This window comes from Poecilia reticulata, linkage group LG6 (assembly GCF_000633615.1).
Source record: "Poecilia reticulata strain Guanapo linkage group LG6, Guppy_female_1.0+MT, whole genome shotgun sequence".
Lineage (NCBI taxonomy): Eukaryota > Metazoa > Chordata > Actinopteri > Cyprinodontiformes > Poeciliidae > Poecilia > Poecilia reticulata.
This window is the reverse complement of record NC_024336.1, coordinates 18,880,944-18,900,146: the sequence shown is the minus strand read 5'-3', so window position 1 is coordinate 18,900,146 and position 19,203 is coordinate 18,880,944. Positions and strand designations below refer to the sequence as shown.

At 37.5% G+C, this 19,203-nt stretch overlaps 3 protein-coding genes across 3 annotated transcripts; all 3 read right to left on the bottom strand.

Annotated features, from left to right (window-relative positions):
* Positions 1–647: 647 nt before the first annotated feature.
* LOC103466217 (poly [ADP-ribose] polymerase 12-like) lies at positions 648–7,781 on the bottom strand. Its single transcript, XM_008411658.2, has 11 exons — positions 7,339–7,781; positions 5,377–5,512; positions 5,022–5,283; positions 4,759–4,920; positions 4,486–4,675; positions 4,216–4,387; positions 2,822–3,051; positions 2,635–2,722; positions 2,336–2,466; positions 1,926–2,077; positions 648–1,828 (listed from the first exon to the last, which is right to left on the bottom strand). Exons 1-11 carry the CDS (start codon positions 7,650–7,652, stop codon positions 1,572–1,574), a joined length of 2,094 nt encoding a protein of 697 aa, XP_008409880.1. The 5' UTR covers positions 7,653–7,781; the 3' UTR covers positions 648–1,571.
* A 987-nt stretch (positions 7,782–8,768) lies between these two features.
* Positions 8,769–10,843, bottom strand: LOC103466216 (arginine esterase-like). The gene is made up of 6 exons (XM_008411657.1): positions 10,807–10,843; positions 10,430–10,619; positions 10,167–10,349; positions 9,953–10,014; positions 9,288–9,436; positions 8,769–9,182 (listed from the first exon to the last, which is right to left on the bottom strand). Exons 1-6 carry the CDS (start codon positions 10,841–10,843, stop codon positions 9,036–9,038), a joined length of 768 nt encoding a protein of 255 aa, XP_008409879.1. The 3' UTR covers positions 8,769–9,035.
* A 1,576-nt stretch (positions 10,844–12,419) lies between these two features.
* LOC103466215 (poly [ADP-ribose] polymerase 12-like) lies at positions 12,420–18,920 on the bottom strand. Its single transcript, XM_008411656.2, has 11 exons — positions 18,513–18,920; positions 17,476–17,611; positions 17,114–17,393; positions 16,828–16,989; positions 16,558–16,741; positions 15,526–15,700; positions 14,317–14,543; positions 14,112–14,199; positions 13,905–14,032; positions 13,605–13,756; positions 12,420–13,497 (listed from the first exon to the last, which is right to left on the bottom strand). The coding sequence occupies exons 1-11, from the start codon at positions 18,833–18,835 to the stop codon at positions 13,241–13,243; spliced, it is 2,112 nt and encodes a 703-aa protein (XP_008409878.1). The 5' UTR covers positions 18,836–18,920; the 3' UTR covers positions 12,420–13,240.
* Between the last annotated feature and the right edge of the window lie 283 nt (positions 18,921–19,203).

Here is a 19,203-nt window from a genome sequence, read left to right as displayed (position 1 = left end):
GTATTGATGCCTGGCCAGGACATAATATGATTGCTGTCATTATGTCACAAAAACTAGACTCTGTGGAATCTGTAAACTCCTGCAGTAATACCATCATAACACAAAGACTTGGTAATATCATCATTGTCTAGGTCTCAGCAAAATGCCCTTTCACTAAATGTGTTCAAACTGTTAAGCTTTTCCTCTTTTCCTGCTGCAAATGGTTCTGCAGGTTGACACAGTTGTAGGCACACTGATGAAGAACTTGATTGTTGATGCTGAGCCAGGAGAATCACCCAACACCAACAAGTAATCACATATTCCCAACAGATGTTCTAAATATTTTTGTTCTTATTCATCATTATTCAATTACATTTGTTTGGTTTTTATCTATGTTTTAGCTGCTGTTATTCTCACTCCCAGGACAAATSCAGTGATCCATTTGTRATCCATGAACAAACGTTTTTCTTTCTCTCCTTCTTCTCGTTCTTTGGGCCACTGATATTATTTTGTGCAACACAAAGCTTTATTGTTTGCATGTGAAAAACTGTAAGATGAAGGCAAATTACTAAATAGCATACTAAGGTCACAAACACATAACGACTTACTCAAAAACTGTTTTTACGTTCATCATTAGTTGAGCAAAAAAAAAAAAAAAAAAGAGAAAATCAGTAATTCAATTTTATTTAATATGTACATACATTGACTGTATACATATAAAAATAGAAAGTTTTAGTCTACAAACGTTTGTGGCTAGTTAGAATTACAGAAATAATTTCTAATAACAGTTATTGTGAACATGTGAAATAATTTCTATGCTGGACTGGGAAACATGTCTCTCTAAAGGAAGGAAAATATTTTAACATATTGAAATAAAACGTGCAAAATAAAACAATCCATACAGATTGCATTGTCTTTATTTAGCAGCAACCAGAAAAAGTTATTCTACAAATCTAATGCAGATCAAAAATTGCTCTATAAATGCCTCCCTCTGATTTACATTATTACAGTCCTCCCCAAAACAGAAAGCAACACCCATAGTAAGCATAGACACCTATTCATTTGAAGTATTGATGCACAGAAAAATAAGTAATTGATCAATTCTGATCAAACACAGAGTTAAATTTTGCACATGATACACACCAAATGAAAAGATTCACAGTATAATTATGAAAAACAAAAAGGTTTGCAACTGGATTTAAAAGTGTCCACAGTGTCAGCAATACATAGTCCCAGAATTAAACATAAAGGCTCCATCTCCCTTAGCTTTAGCCCCTCTAACCTAATATGATGAATCAGTAAACATTACTCACTAGTACRCGGTTCAAACATGCACAAGTTGTTACCTTCGTTTAAATAAAGAGACCGTGCCAGAAAAATGCAGACAACACAGATTAGGATGAAGTGTGAGCTGGAAGGAGAAATTGAATCACGACTACTTCCCTTTACATGTTGTCTAAACATTTAAAATTGTATTATTTAAAATGTTTAAATAATCTTCATCCAAATATCACAGCAATCAGTTGCATTATGAAGCATTCTATGCTGGAGGTATTCCCTCAACCCAAATTTTGAGAACAATAAGTTTTTACTTATCTGTATTTGATTAGGTACTCTGGATAAATCTGCTGTTTTTCAAAAATCACATATATGGTGGGATTGCTGGTGGAATTAACACAACTGTCATAAAGAGCTTTGCTTCCTGCTTTTGGTGGTGGTCGAACATAGCTGCTGCTCCCAGTCGTGTATTCGCCCACCAGGACCAGAGCAACAAACATGTTCTTGGTTTGACTCCCTCCAACCYTGGAATATCTGTCMGAGTAGGTTGCATCTCTGGCAAAATAGCTCCCTAGAAAAAAATATGAAAGAGAGAATAAAGAATAATTAGAAATGCTCTACTTCTAGATYCTGCTTTTGATCAAAAACACTTGTATGTTTTACRATACCTTTGCCATAAGCTGTTCCGTGGACGCCACACATCCTCCAGTCAAAGTTTTGCTCACATATGGCGTCAACCAGGCTCTCTTCTGTSCCGTGGAACAAGTACTGCTGATTTACAAGTTTCCCTCCATTCCTTTTCTGCATCTGCTCCTTCTGCCTGCAAATAAAGTAAAACATATAAAACACAAATACTTATCAGTAGTCTGCGACAGACTGGCAACCTGTCCAGGGTGACCACGCCTCTCGCCCGAAACGTTAGCTGGAGATAGGCACCAGTACCCCTCCCGACCCCATTAAGGGACAAGGGTGCAAGAAAATGGATGGATGGATGGACTTATCAGKAGTTACTCTTCATAACACCAAAAATCAAGTGGTCTTGCCCACAAAAATTTAATATTAAACTGCTATGATTTACCATTGAAAGACCTTCCACAAGGATGGATTTTGAATCCGCTGGATGCTTTCAATGTTAGCATTAGGCAGGGTGCGCTTGAACAACATCTCAATCATATTGTAATCTGCTGCGGGTCTGGACAGAACCAGGCGCTGGAAAAAAAAAAAAAAAGAAAGTGAGTCAAATATAGAGGTGGAGTTATAAGAAATATTAAMATTTTTTTCAATATTTCTTATAACTTCAAATATTTTTTTCTAATCATAGAAAAAAAAATGTTATTAGTAACGATAATGATTTAGAGAATATATAAAAAAGGATACCTTATATCCTAAATCAGGCAGTGCGTTCTTGTCCCAATGCGGTGGGACATTTTCCACAACGGACGAGTTTGCAGTGTGTGATGTCTCACTGCAGAGAAAAGGCAGAAATTAGGCATCATCTCAATGACGCTGCAATGTACAAAAATAAACCTCAGAATGGCAAAGAATCCACACAGCCGTATATTACCTCTTGAGCTTCGCCTCCACATCTTGAGCTGACACAAAGCGAGGCCTCCTTCGGACATCTCTCTTGGTCTGGTATTGTACATTCTGCTGGTACATTTGCTGGGTTCCTGCTGCATCCTTAAAGTGTAAAACATACTTTTGTTTGCCAGCCTGGAAAGAGATCTCCGTTTCTCTGTCTGCCATGTACACATTCTCCAGAGTTTGGGAAGTGACCGAGGGATCCTCTGAACCCTAAAAGAAACACAAAAGACAAAGATCAATCATGTAAGCATTAAAATATTTGTTTCCTTCAGAAAGCTATTAGGAACACCTATATATATTCTTTGTCCCAAAAAATATTGGTAACCAATGAACAATTAAATTTCATAAAAAGGATGTAACTCTTCAAATTAAGAAGTAGTAGCAGTGTTACATTCATTTATTTTATGGTATCAGCAATCAACCAGTGGTCCCCTTTGCTTTGCTGTGAGAGAGACACACCAGGTTAAGCTGCATGTTTGTAGCTAGAAAAATAGCTACTTTTGTAGCCAGTGGTTTTGTAGCCGATGGTTAATCTGGTTAATTCCTTGAATTCACGTAGTTCAAGGAATTAACCAGAGGCCATGTTTCAATYTCTTGTATTAGAGACTGGCTCCTTTCTCAGATTTTTCATTTTCACTTCAGCAAATAAGAAACATACAGGTGTGTCAACAAGGGCTGCATTCCACCATTTGTTGTTATGAAGTTATGAAGTCTATTTTCAGGTATGACTGATTACTGGGAAGTGAAACGGGTGAAACGAATTGACTGAGAGGGAGAAGCACGAGCGAAGCAGAAGACTGAGGCATTTAGTCTCATTAWCTAGAGGAATATAAAACAACAAAAACCAAGGAAAGAAAAAAACCGYCCATGACCCAAAATGTGTAAACCTGAAAAGACAAGCTAACTACGGGATAATTAAGAGACACATATAAATAAACTGTTCTTTCATCCCTTTAATCATTTGTCTTTCCTCTTTGCAGTACAGTACAGCGCAACTTATTCATTATTTAACTTAGTCATAAATGATCTTTTTTTACTTTTTAGTTAGATTTAAAGGAYAAAGGACAACAGGTAAACCTTTTGCAGTTAATAGAGTTATCAGTTTACAGTCAATTTAGGCTAAAATTAATACATTTATTTTACTTCGGCTTCAAAGATTTCATACTCAGACTTAACTTTGCCCTTTTAATATCTGTCAAAGCAATTTGAACTTCTGCTTAGACTCGAGAAGATTTGTCGTAACTTCACCTATTTTAATATTTTTGCTCATTCTTTCAGTGACAAACTGCAGGGCCTCTTTTTAACAGCAGTGTTTTCAGATAATTTGCAGTYATTACGTTAATGATAWCTAAAAACTGAATTTGATCAACCCACCTGTCCATACTCCACCCATCTCCCGTCGTTTTCCTTCCAGTACCACAACCACTCTGTTGTTAAAATGAAGTGTGGGGGCTTTGATACAGATGAGGTAGTGGACAGCCGCCGAACGTGTGATCCTTCAAACGTCATCGTTTTGAAGTCCACGCAAGGCTCACTTTTTGGTGCACTGCCAAAAGGAAGTAGTTACTCTTAAAGCTCGGCTGAACCAAAACACATTATCTCTGGCATTCAGTTTCACAGGAAGTGAATAAGTAACTATTGTACCTTTGAAAACCGAAAAACTTCATAAATGCTGAAGTAGGTGATGATTGATCTTTGCAGCTCGTCTCACATGATGGATCACAGAATGCTTTCTCAACTTCCTCCATGTTGACCAGGTCCTTCCAGGTCACACCATCCTGGTCTAAAACCTGCCATCTGTAAGGCAGGTGCCAGTGGACTCGGCTGCATTTCTCTGTGAGAAAATCCACAAGAAATGTCCGTTCAGAACTGTGAAAACTGTAGGTGGAAAACATCAGCTCTCTTATGGGTTGGCACCTTTGAAGCTGCAGTGTCTGCGTATAAAGAAGAGGCAGATTTCGTTACGCTCAGCATCAGTCAATGGTTTAGGAGGGCTGGCAGACTTAGTTGGAGATTGAGGTTTGTTTTGAGAAGGTTCACGGGAAGGCTGCTGATGGCTGATTCTCACCTCTGGAAGCACTAAAGTAAAGAATCATTTAAGATATGTTATGTAGAATACTCTCTTCAGTTCATGGGAAGAAAAACAAATGGAGCAAATTTTTATAAAAGTAACTAATAACCTGATGCAGCAGCTGGCTTCTCTTGTTGACCAGTGATGATGAATTTATTTCTATAGATCTTGTACAGGTTTTGGATATTCTCCTCACTGAATCCTTGGAAAAGTTTCAATGCTTGTTGGTCAAAAGTGTGTTTTCTCTTACACGAAGAACCAAACTTGCAGTCTCCCTGCAGGAAGTGCAGGCAGACATGGAGCTTTTTGCAGGTGGCGGCAAACTTGCAGGAGCCAAACTGACCGTCACCCTTGTTGTAATGTGGACAAACCTAAAGTAAAACAGAGGGGATCAAAAGTGTAGCGTCTTGAGATAACAAGACAGACTTATTGTTCATCATCTGACTCAAGTYAGCAGGTCCTACCTCAGGAAGAAGATAAGGATCATTCTGCATCAAGAGCTGCAACAACTGCTTCTCTGTCAGAACATGAAGACCGTGTCTTCTTAAAAGCCGACTGTTGTGGTGAGAGGTGAGACTGTGTGGATTTTTACACCTGTCTCTAAAGACAACATGCAAATGTGATTTTTTTGTTGKTTTTTTTTTTCAATTTATTGAAAATTTTAATTTGAAATATTTTTGTTTGTRATAAATAATAAGGAATTTATTTGTAACCAACAGTTAAAACATCACATAAATACAATGAGGTCAGACCATTAAGAGCTTTAAAAACGAACAATAAGAAGATAAAATCAACCCTAAACCGAATGGGCAGGTTGTGAAGATATTAAAATATTGGTGTGATGTGATCATGTTTCTTAGATTGTGTTAGGAGATGACGGCAACATTCTGTAGGCTGGTTCATGCCAAAACAAAGCAAAGTGCAATAATCCAGTCACAAATAGCAGGAGCAGCCATTTCAAGGCCGTTATAATTTAGAAAGATTTTGGCCTTTGCCAGGAGCCGTACGTTAAAGAAACTCATTCTGACAGCATTATTTGTTTGTCAAGTTTAAATTTGAGTCAAGAAAAACACCAAGATTTTTGACTGTGGGAACGCAGCTGAAAGAAGTATTAAGGCCAGCTACTTCCCCTTCCCCAAACACTATATGTTCATTTTTGTCCTTGTTTAAATATGAAAAACACGAGTCCACCTCTGCTTATTATCTGACATAGAAGGAAGTAATAGCTTCATGCCTGTTGCAATTTATTGGCAGATACATGTCATCTGCATAGCAGTGAAAGGACAGGCTGTACTTATTCTTCACACACAAGCTGTAATATAACTACTAACAGACAGGACAAGGAGTTAGGTTAAAATATATTAACACATTTATTCATTTATCCTTCGTTCAGCAAACATATGTCTTATTCTACTCCTAAAACGACTCAAGCCATGTCAGCTATAAAAAGAAAAAGAATTTTACAGTAATTATAGTTCCATCAAAAGTATTCAAGAAAATCTGTAGATAGCAAAAAATACATGTAAAATGTCTAGCAAGCAGTAGAAGAAACAGGATGAACTAAAGTGTGGTGTACATCCACTCCATTATAAACCGTGGAGATTCTATTTCTATTCCAACAACAAAATACTAWAGCATTTTACTTCTAGTATACTCAAGTTATTTTCCGTGACCTTCAGGGGATCGAAAAGAGGCTAAAGCCTCACTCCAATTTAGTAGAGCTCCTCCAGCTGCTTACACATGAGCAAATAATTTATGTGGCAATGGTAACTCACACCAGAAAAACTTAAACATACACAAAATGCCTTAAATGGGTATGAAAACTGGCACTGTTGTACAGTTTTGGACGGAACGCAATGACTAAGGCCGTTGAACACTGCCCTCTACTGGACAACATGGTGAAATTATCTGAACTCAAAGGAAAGACGAAAACAAATATCTCTCTTCCAATGTAAAACGATTTTTTACGTAAAGCCTTATCGGTCTTTGCTTACTGGTAGACTACTTATTGAGTGCGAGTAATAATATTTTATTTTATGAGTAAGCTTTCAGAAGTATTTCCTTGAAAACAAAATCATAACACAACACACCCATGTCAGTGCAATAATATTCTATTTTTAGCGCCTTGATTKGCAAACGTTCACATTTTGTTTAGCAAAGCTTTGTTTTCTCATCAGTTTTATATTTAACCAACAATGTGCTAGATACAAATCAAATCACAGTTCCGTTTTCTTAAAGTGTTAGGGTTTTGCACAACAARTAGGCGAAAATTTAAAAAACGTTTCTAGGGAAGTCTGAGAGTAAACCTTACAATTTATAAGGTAGCTACATAACATAAMATATGTACCTTTTAATATCTAATTTATTAAACTGAATTGTATATTGGTTATTAAAAGAGTAATTGYRTATTGTTCAAATTAACTTACCCGAATGTGCAGCTTCCACCAAAAATATACCTGCACAGGTGTAAACCATCACACTGGTTACACTGTCCAGCTTTTATCTGGCAAAGCCTCAGACTGGTTTTTGCCACTACCAGACTATCAGGCCTGATTAAATAACCGCTGGTGAGCTTCTCTTTTCCTTCTCTTATAGCTATTATACCGTCGTCAAAAAGAACTGAGCGYAGATCTGCGATCTCAAAGCCGAAATTGCTCTGGGCGAGTTCTAGCAGCTGCTCAAAGTCCAAACAGCCATGGTTGTCACACAGGACCCTAATAATTAAATCCTTAGAAGCCATTCCGAAAGAAGTCTGACCTAAAAATGGCTCTTCGACTGTAGCTACAGCTGACCTGACCCAAATACTCGCAACAACCCGCCTTCTTTTATGAAGAAAGGAAAACGAAACTTATGACTGAAGGGTGTTTGATTCTCACTTCGTGATGTATTTTTGCGCAATAATAGAATATTTTACATATGTTTTAACTTAAAAAAAAAAAGATTTTGTGAGCTAAACGAGATCTTGCGCATCTGCAGTYCTCATATGATTTGAAGACTATAACTGATTTTTACGGAAATCCKTGAAAGCAACGAAAGCAAATTCGCCACAAAGCGTCCACCATGTTGAGTGTGGCAAGTTTTTAAACGGCACATAACACTCTGAATGGTTTTTTTTTGTAGAGAAACACTAGATTGTTCATAATTAATGAGAATGCAACGTTGCATTCTCACTAATTTTACCAATTCATATATCAAAACGTTCTGCTTCTTCTAGAGATTTTTGCTATATCTTTTGCAAATGTTTTTTTTTTATATTTGCGATTTTGTGCAAATTTCAGCCTCATTGAAATGCGTTGAAATTCGACATAATTGCACAATTTTCTGATAAAATCTTCTGCTTTTTTTTACAGCTTACTACTTCTGCCGACTTTGGCATAGAAACTTTAAACCACCTTCAAATGTCTCTTATATCTCTTATGGTGTTTCCACGATTGCGATTTAAATTTTATACAGATTTTTGATCGTTTTCAGGATTACAATGTAATCCTATGGTGGATTTCTCTAACTGTTAACAGTTGCTGACGTTTTTTGAACTTTTCATGCTTGTCGACTAGCAAAATGATGCTGTTCATACATATCTAACTGTACAGACATAATTTATGCGTCAAAATTTAGTTTTTTCTGGATTCCAAGTTTGTTCTAATCCCTCTTCTGCATTGCTAGATAAGTATAAGTAWGTACGGATTCTCTGAACTTTTTATGTATGTTCAAATTTTTTATGTTCTTGTTCTGGAAGTATTTTTTCTGGAGTCTAAGTTCGTTCAACAGCCTTTAAAGTTCAATATGTGTCCAATATTTTAAAATCTGTTATTTTCTTCACTAGCAACAAGAAATAAGCACAAGAGAGACAATCTGATCAGATAACAGCCATTTATTTCCTAGTCATGTGACAGTGGATATTATTACTGATTATTACAAACAGCAGCTTTACTTATTGAGAAATAAGATATTATCACAGATTAACTTGTACACAATAACTTAAATCTCCAAATAATTCAGCTGTAAATCAGAAAATGAATCAACTGAAAATTGAAATTTAAAGATTAACTTGAACTTTGTGATTTTATGGTGCTGGGAACATTTCGCCACAATACAGACACCTAGCAAATTAGKTTTTTTTTGGTTATTTAATTGTGTCATCTATCCACTGCTTGTAGGCACAGACATCGATGAAAGCACTTGGTGCACTGAGTGCATACCATGCATCTCCAGTGAAGGTACAAATACCATACAGCCTGTTGTTGAACACAAATCCTCCACCAGAGTCGCCCTGTTACAAACACAAAGGTTTTAGTTGTTTTGCTGCTGTGATTRTCTGGTGAAATAGAAACAATGTCTAAATGTTGTGCAGGAAATTGTTTAAAGACTGAGGTACGCGAGACACATCCTTCTTAGAGCTTGTCACACTGTACCACTTCTGGTAACTCAACTTAAAGTCYTCGGCTTTTGCCCGCATCTTTTCCAACTTTTCATGTTTATCAATCTTTAACTCTGCACACTGAAGACCGTCTGGAACATGTTTGACTGTAGAAAAAAAACAGCATCAAMCTGTAATGTCTGTTTAAGAGTTGACACATTTTGCTCAGGACATCACCTTGTTATCTGCGGTTATTAAAGTGCAGGATGTTACTTGTATAAAATTTATTTTTTACATTTGTATCAAAACTGTCACTATGTCCTTCCTGGTGGTTAATATGAGACAGATAATTTATGGAAAGCTTGATSTCCTCCACCTCCTCTTTTTTTTCTAGCCATCTGTAGAAATACACCGCTCCAGGTCAAAAACAACCAATGAGAGCCAAGAGGAGGGTCTTAGCGCTGTCAATCAATGCTCATGTACACGCTGCTCACTGTACATGGGAGGGACCTGTTAAAACTTCCTATTTCAGCTCTAAGCAGTTTATCTCAGAGAGTTTTTGATGATCAAAATTTCAATAGCTTGCTAAGCTCAGCTTCAGCAAAGAGTCTAAAAACTGATTTGAATCATCTGAATCATTTTGAGGTAACAAAAACAATGAGAAACATGAACATTCATCTCACTTCTTTTGTTAAGAAGGCCAACTTCTGCTGGTCCATAACCTGCAATCTGAACCTTGGTGCCGCTRAAACACAAGAAAAACAAAACTGAAAATAAGTCACATTAAGAAAAACAACTAACTCTGGGAGACCAGAGCTCAAACATTCTCCTGGATGAACTTTGCCTCATCTTGCATATCAAGGACCAGGTTCTGAAATTTGAGAAGATAAAACTTACAGTAGKAGAGTATCTGGACAGTCAGGTAGTTTGATTGGTCGGATTTCTGTTTTTCTTGACAGCTTCAGGAGCATGATGTCATGATAACGACCRTTACTGTCTCTATATACCTCAAGTTGAGTGACTGTATCAGTCCACTTTGGAGCACTTTTAGGATGAACTCCRAGATGTACTTCATTAACCCTTGGCAATAAAAGACACAATTATTTAAAAAAAGCCAAACAGTTATTGGTGATTTTTCAATAAAACTTTTTCTCACTCACCACCCTGGTTCTGGGTTCCAGCAGTGAGCTGCAGTCAAAACCCACTGATCACTGATCAGAGATCCTCCACAGAACCTTGATGTTATTTGATTATATCTGTAGACCTTCACATGATAGTGTCGCTCATCGTCTCTACAGTCCTCACCTCCAACGACCCTCTTCTGCAGAGACACTGAGCTCACTGCCACACCCGGAGAGGAAAGTTTCTGTTTTTAGCAAACAAAATCCACACAGTAAAAATAAGGAACCAACATGACAGCTTTATAATGAATAAAAAAATAAATAAAACACAGATCAACATAATTCATAGCATTCAGAGCCCAGAGCCAGYTGAAATGCGTCCAGTGTTTCCAGTATCTCCAGTGAGTCCGACTCACCCAGCCCCAGCAGCAGTTGAAACTTCAGCAGAGCCATTGCAGGTCCAGCTTCATGTGAWTGTCTGTTTGTCCCGCAGCAGCTTTTAAACTCTGTTCACAACTTCCTGCTGGACAGGAAACCTCCAATCCCAGGACGGACACTGATCTGTCCAATCACAGTACGGACACTGATCTCTGTCAGGCTGACTGGGTCGCCCCTAACATCTGATCCACAGTTCCCCAGGCTCGCGGTACGTCTAACAGTTTTTATTTCTGACTGCTCAGTCTGTCAGTTTCAGTCCAAATGTTTTCATGACAAAATAAAAAGCACTGTGAGCTGAGGATTTGTAGGATTCCTTTAAATTTGGCTGATTAAAAGGGAAAAACATGGCAGAGTTACCAGTGTCTAAAATTCAGGTCTTTAAGAATTATGAAACATATTTCATAAGCTTAACTTCACARAACCTACTGATTCACCTAGGGCCAGATTTCTAGCAAACTGCTTTTGGTGAATGCGTATGGTAAAACTCAATCCCAATACTCTAGTAGACTTTGTTCTTGGTTCCACCAGTACATTCTCAAAGGTTCTTTTACTACAGATTTAATTTATCATGATAAAAATCCCACCATTTTTGCATATGATTTGCATTTGCATACACATTCATGAACATATGCTTTCATTTAAACGTTTACTTACACAGGCACTTATGTGATGGGTGGATAGAGCAAATGCATACAAACAGAAGGATTATTACAAAGTCCAAAAATTCATATTTATTTTCTGAAATGATGATACAGATATAGGCAGTGTCTATGCATAAACAGAATTGGGCATAGACACAATGTTTATATGTTGACATGTTCAAAGTTCATATTGACATAATGAATTTCTTCTTTGTACTCTAGTGATATAATTTATTTATTTTCCCATTGGTTTATTGTATGTTACGTCACATCTAACTTAATCGACCATTGCAAAATAAAAACAAATGGGAACAACATGAAGCCAAAATACATTTTGTGTGTCACATTTAACACCATAAGCGAGTCTGATAACAGTTCATCATGAAGCTCTGTTGAAAAAGTTGAATTAATTTCTATGAAGCCAAGGAACAGATGACATTTATACTTTTGTTTGCGAAGAAATTGACGATATCTCAGTGGGATCAAAAGAACACAGGCGTCAGTACTTTCAATCTTTTGACAGATTTGATTTGAAGAAAGTGAGAGGACAAGTCAGGGGCTGCACAGTGGCGCAGTTGGTAGAGCTGTTGCCTTGCAGCAAGAAGGTTCTGGGTTCGATTCCCGGCCTGGGGTCTTTTTGCATGGAGTTTGCATGTTCTCCCTGTGCATGCATGGGTTTTCTCCAGGTACTCCGGTTTCCTCCCACAGTCCAAAAACATGACTGTCAGGTTAATTGGCCTCTCTAAATTGTCCCTAGGTGTGAGTGTGTGTGTGCATGGTTGTTTGTCCTGTGTGTCTCTGTGTTGCCCTGCGACAGACTGGCAACCTGTCCAGGGTGACCCCGCCTCTCGCCCGGAATGTTAGCTGGAGATGGGCACCAGCAACCCTCCCGACYCCACTGAGGGACAAGGGTGAAAGTGGATGGATGGAGAGGACAAGTCCATTCTTTTAACACTTTAAACAGCTTTTCTTTAAAAGACTAAACATAACATTTATTTCATTTTGATATTAAAATCATTTATATCTCAAGAGGTTTGTAAAGGTGTTTACAGAGATTAACATCTACTARGTAGGGATACAAATAATTTGGTTTTTGCAAGAGGATGCATGCAGGTTTCAATTTCTCTGTATTTATACTTTCTAAAACACTTTGTTGTAAATCAGTATATAAATATTCTATAATTTAAAGGAAGTCTTTATGATCTGCTTTTGAAATCATTTCTTAAATAACCATTAATGTTATGGTGGATAATAATTAAGCTCCTTCTCTACAACATAAGTTTGGCTTACAGTTAATCTGAAATATGATATTCGTAAAAGCAAGTAAACTTGTATTTTTTTCCATACATTTTGGTTTGCATGAAAATGTCAGCACCCTAACTTTCAGGGGGACTTGGGTTATGAACAGATAGAATACAAGAATGCCCAATGCCCATATACTTCCTGCTACCTACAGCACTAAGAAGCAACAGATTCAAAATTGTGTTTTTGTGATTTCCTGACAAATGAATATTTACAAAAGACTATTTACTTATTTACTTAGGCAGACTCCCGATGGACATGTAGTCATCCAAGGTTATGAAAAAAAAAGGGCTATTGAGCAGTAAGTACAAAATACACAAAGAAAGCCACACTGCATGCTTTGGATAGAACAAAGATACCCAGCAAAATGTTCCCTTATGTGTATTGGACTTTAGCAAGCTAAAACGTGACCCATTTGTATTTATGATTTATTTCCCTTTAACAAAAGGGAATCAAAGCATTTGTTTTCTCATCTGTACTTGATTAGATACTCTGGATAAATCTGCTGTTTTTCAAAGATCACAAATATGCTGGGGTCTCTTTCAGAGTCAACGCAGCTGTCGTAAAGAGCTTTGCTTCCTGCTTTTGATGGTGGTCGAACGTAGCTGCTGCTTCCCTTTGTGTATTCACCCACCAGCACTCGAGCAACAAACATGATCTTGTTCAGACTCCCTCGGGTTCTAGAATATTTGTCTGAGTAGGAAGCATCCCTAGCAAAGTAGCTCCCTAGAAAGGAAAATAGTAGTTAAAAGTTACAATACTTTTTCTATTCCTAATTGTTACTTTTCCAACTCTGATTTGATTATTATATCACCAGAATATATTTTCTATACCTCTCCCATAGGCTGTTCCGTGGACGCCACACATCCTCCAGTCAAAGTTTTGATCACAAATGGCGTCAACCAGGCTCTCTTCTGTGCCGTGGAACAAAAGTTTCTCATCCACACGTTTTCCTCCATTCCTCTTCTGCATCTGGTCCTTCTGCCTGAAATAAAGCATAAGACTTATTATGCAGCACAGAAGTTAAGTGATAAAGATGACAAAATATGGATTCTATGGTGAGCAACCAAAGAAAGCCGTGATGAAGGCTTCATCTTTATCACTGGATAGGGCAAATTTTCAAAGTGTATCACCATTGAAAGACTTTCCACAAAGACGGGTTCTGGATTCTTTGGATGCTTTCAATTCTACTGAAAGGCATGGTGCGTCTGAAATCCTCCCCAATTTTATAATCTGGATCAATTCTGGAGAGGAGCACGAGCTGAAACACGCAAGGCAAGGGGTGTTTAATAACAAAATCCATCAAGYAGAGTGAAATACAGGCTATACAATAAAGATACCTTATAACTCAAATCAGGAAGGGCTTTCTTGTCCCAGTGGGGTGGAATATGCTCAGCTGTGGAGGAGCTGGAGCTGTGTGATGATCCACTATAAACAAGATCAATAAAAAAAGGAAATATCCAAATAAATTAAGATTAAAAAAAWTTTTACATACAGTACAAATAATTTGTGCAAGGAGGAATTTGTGACATGTGAACACAATACCTCTTGATGTCATTAACATCCTGAGGTGACACAAAGCGAGGCCTCCTTCGGATCTCTCTCTTAGTTTTATATTTTAAATTCTGTTGAAACATCGTCTGGCTTCCTTCTGCACCTTTGAAATGCAAGGTGTATTGATGTTTGCCTGCCTGGAATGTGATCTCTGCATCCTTGTCTGCCAGGTACATTTTCTCCAGAGTTTCAGAAGTCACTGTGGTGTCTCCTCCCCCCTGAAAACAACACAAACATAAAAAATACATCAAAGTGTAGAATTTATTGAAAACAAAAATGATATAAATGTGGTGTTCATGCCACATCAGTATAAATCAGCTGACGTGCAAATAGACRTCAATATCTTGAACTAGTACAAAGTAATTTTTGATTGGTAATCAGTGGCACAAAAAGTGGGTGTGCTCTATATGCAACATACTGGGGTGTTGCGCTATAAGGGGCACCAAAACGATGATGGAAAACTTACTCCTAATTGAGATCGCGCTGGGGCGCGATCTTATGAAAGTTCTTATTCTTYCATTTGACTCATATTGTCATCTTATGACATGGAGCTACAGATGGAGAGGCGGAGAACAGAAAGCTCTGTTCTCCGAGGGACAAGGATAAAGATGCATCGGGATGAAAAATGCTTTTCAAAGTATGAGAGCAGGTATGCTATTTCAGTCTATCAAAGAGGGGCTTGTAAATGTTSAGGTTAGCTTAAGTTAACAGTAAAATGACAGATCACTGTCATTTTACTGTTATTTTGTTTTACTATGCAGCTGTGTGCTGTGCTATAATGTGTYTGCCTACCCCTCAGAAGGTACATAGCTGTGCCTCTATTGGTAATGGTCGGATGCAACAAATAGGACTCTCTGTTGAGAATAATAAAGGGTTCTTAAAGCAAATTATTCTTAATGTTTCACCATCTGCAGCGCATATTAGCATCAACAGAAAAAAGGAGAATCTAAACCCAGTTTAAGACATTGCAGTTGTCTTAATGTAGTTTTTTCTTTTTAAATCTATAAATATAGTGAGAAATAAGAATATGTCAAATAACACAGTTTGCACTTTAAGGATGAATTAACTGAAAGCGAAAGATTTTAAAAGAAATTATTTATAAATGCATGCAAGTAGCAAAAACGAGAGTTTCTATTTTGTAAAGTCRTCCATTAATCATAACAGTAATACGTAGTTCAACTATAGTTATATTCCRATCACCTGTCCATACTCGATCCATAAACCATTGTCTTCCTTCCAGTACCAAATCCACTGAGTTGTGAGAATGAAGTGYGGCGGATGTAGGACAGAAGAAGCCGTGGACAGGCGACGAACTGGAGACCCTTCGTATGTCATCGTATTGAAGTCAACATGCTGCTTAATGTTAGATGCAGATCTGAAAGGAAAGCAGATTCCTTGTATCACTGCTATCAGCATGTCTTCATATATAGCATATTCAAACCCTTTTAAAGCTGCCTGTATTTTGTCCATCATTTTATCCATGATGYTAATACCACTATGTTCAAGCATGTGAGGATGATGTGTTCACAATGATCTGTAGTTACTTTTTCATAACACATATAATTTTATATGAAGTCCATAAAGTTATATATTGCTTTCATCAACAGAAAACTGCCACATAGCTGTCCTTCCAGCTCATTCTYCCACCTGATTTGTGTATTTTACAGCTCCTCCAGAGTTACCATGGCCATCTTGGCTGCTTCTGTGATTAATATTCTCCTTGCCAAGTCAATCAGTTGAGAAACAGACTTTCTAGCTTTGGATGAYGAAGTGAATTGTGCTGCTCACTGAGTTTCTAAAGACTTGTGATAGCATTTACAACCTAGCTCTTCCTTAAACTTATCCACAAGTTTATCCCTAATCTGTCTTTATACTTTTTGTATAAAGACAGAGGAAAGCTCCAAGAGCTTCTCTGAACAATTTAATTTATTAAAAGGAACTCAATTTACAAATTAGGCGACTTCATTCTCTCTGAAGGTAACTGGTCATACTGGATGCAACTTGGGTGCAGCAGAGTAAAAGAGGCTGAAATATCATGCCCAATTTGCTTGATTGGAAATCCATGCATTATTTTTACTTTAGCTTACCGTTATGCACTATTTCGTGTCGATCTATTAGATAAAATACTTTAAAGTTTGGGGGGGGGGTTAAATACTTCTGCTAGACTCTGTATGCATCACAGAACACTAAACATCTGCAATCTGAATACTGAACATTTGTGTCTCTCTTTACCCAAGTTTCAGACTCAAGAGAATTCCCAAYGTAGGCAGCAGTGGATCCCTGCTAGTGTTGCATGTTGGGTCAGAGTATGCCTTTTCAATTTCTTCCATAAAAGGCAAGTCCTTCCAAGTAACACCGYCTCGGTGTAACACCTCCCATTTGTACGGTAGGTTCCAGTGGACGCGCACGCATTTCTCTGCAATAGAAAACTCAACTTAGAACATTACATAGGGATAAAATTTAYGTCAGRAGTGACGGGTCAGCTCAACCAGCAGCAGGTACCTTTGAAGCTGCAGCTTTTGCGAATATTATAGAGGCAGATTTCATTCCTTTCACCTTCACTGTTAGGTTTTGAAGGACTGACAGAGTTGGTGGGACTTCTAGGACTCATTTGGTGAGGCTGATGGGAAGGCAGCTGATGACTGAATGTCACCTCTGGAAGCACTGCARGAGATGCAAATATACATGTCATATAATCCTCAAAAGTAAAATAAGAATTTAAAAAAAGGAGAGAAATTATCAAGCGAAAAATGATGTCAMAATTCATAATTTCATTAAAGAAACTTACCTGGACCAGCAGCACCAGCAGCAGCTGGAGTCTCGTGCTGTCCACATTGTCCAGTGATGATGAATTTATTCCTGTAGATCTTGTAGAGGTTTTGAATATTCTCCTGACTGAATCCTTTGAAAAGCTTCATTCCTCGTTCAACGAAATGGSTTCTCTTGCATCTTGAGCCATACCTACAGTCACCCTGGAGGAAATGCAGGCAGACATGGAGCTTYGTGCAGGAGGTGGTGAATCTGCAGGAGCCAAACGGACCATCACCCTTGTTGTAATGTGGACAGACCTTTAGAGAGTCATTGAAGAGAAKGATATTTAAATGTGTCAAGCATAATGAGAGATTGTTTTAATTCTGATTTGATGCCTACCTCAGGAAGCAGAAAAGGATCATTCTGCAGTAAAAGCTGGAAAAGTTGTTTCTCTGTCAAATCCTGAAGACCAAACCTTTGCAAAAGATCAGCGTTGTGTGGCGAAGCCAAACTGTGTGGATTTTTACACTTGGGTCTAAAACAATAAAAGGTCTTCCAGTTAAAGAAGTTGTATTGAATAAACAAATTCATCTAATTAATTAATTTAATTAATCAAAACACATTCTGTTTTTTTTWACCGAAGCCTGACTGTCTATTTGTCTATCTTCAGTATCTATGATAAACTGTTATTAATTTTCACCATTAACAGAAACAAGTACTAAATAAATTACTCCATCTGTAATGAGTCRATGTAATTGATGAGTTAAGATGCTTTTTACTGAATTATTGAAAGAAAATAATTTTTCAATTAGCTTTCTAATGCAAAATAATCTTTTGGGTTTTTTTTTTCTCTAGTGATTGAATAATGTCAAATGCTTCCAACGTCTGGATGAAATAAATAGGAAGTTAAATGACTAAAGTTGAAAAACAACTTCAGAAATTCTATGATATAGGCCTACAGATTTTTTTTATTGGAGGTCTGCGACACACTGAACTCATTTTACCTGTCATAGTCGGTGGATAAGGGTTGATACTTCCAAGGACAATGCCATTGGTCCAGATTAGCTAACTTGAACATCTGATTGTGCAAGTTAGCCAATCAGATGTCAGTTTTCGTCGTCTACTAAATCCGACAGSTTAAATGTTTTCGTAATTGTACAGGACATTTTTTTAATGATTCATTGTATTGACATAATAATAATAATAAAACATTTATCTGTGTATATGTATTTTTTTCACAAACTTAAATTTCCACTAAGTTTATTATGATTTTCTTTAAGGCRCCACTGTTTCCTTTCCTCTAACTCAATATGATATATAAGTAAAAGACCTTCGAACTGAGTTTAMGCCGCATCTAATGTATGAACTTAAATAAYTTATGAGAGATGCCACAAGCATTACAGCAAAAGCAGTTGACATATGCAGAAGAAACTTACCCGAAGGTGCAGCCTCCGCAGACAAAATACCTACACAAGTGTAAACTATCACACTGTCCGCATTCCCCAGCTTTTCTCTGGCAAAGCCTCAAACTGGTTTTAGCAACAATCAGACTGTCAGGCCTGATGTTACTCCCAGGAACCCGCTGTTTACCCTCCCGAATCGCAATTTTACCGTCGTCGAAAAGAACGGAACGCAGGTTCGCTAGTTTAACTCCGAAGCTGTTTTGTGCGAGCTTCGCATTTAGCTGTCTTATCTCTAAACAACCGTCATTATCGCACAGAATCTTGAAAACTAATTTTGAATTACTAGTCGATGCCATCCCGAAAGAAGATGCATCAAATATTCATTCAAGGAAACAGTTTACAGCTGACTTGAGGCAACAACACGCACAAGGCCCATTTATATAGAACTGAAACCGAAACTTATATCGAAACTCTGTTGACAAAAAAAAAACAAAAAGAAAAAAAACAGGGCTGATGTGTTCCCAAAACTGAACAATTATAATGTTCTTTTTAAGATGAAGATAGTCTGGTGTGAGAGTACAGCGTCAGAAACAAAATTAGCTTTATTAACTTATCAATTAAACATCTCAAAGTCGAGCCCAAACTCAAAATATGAATCTTTAATTGGCTTTACGTCAGTACGTAAAGGCAATGCGAACCATAGCAACCACTGTTTAAATACTTC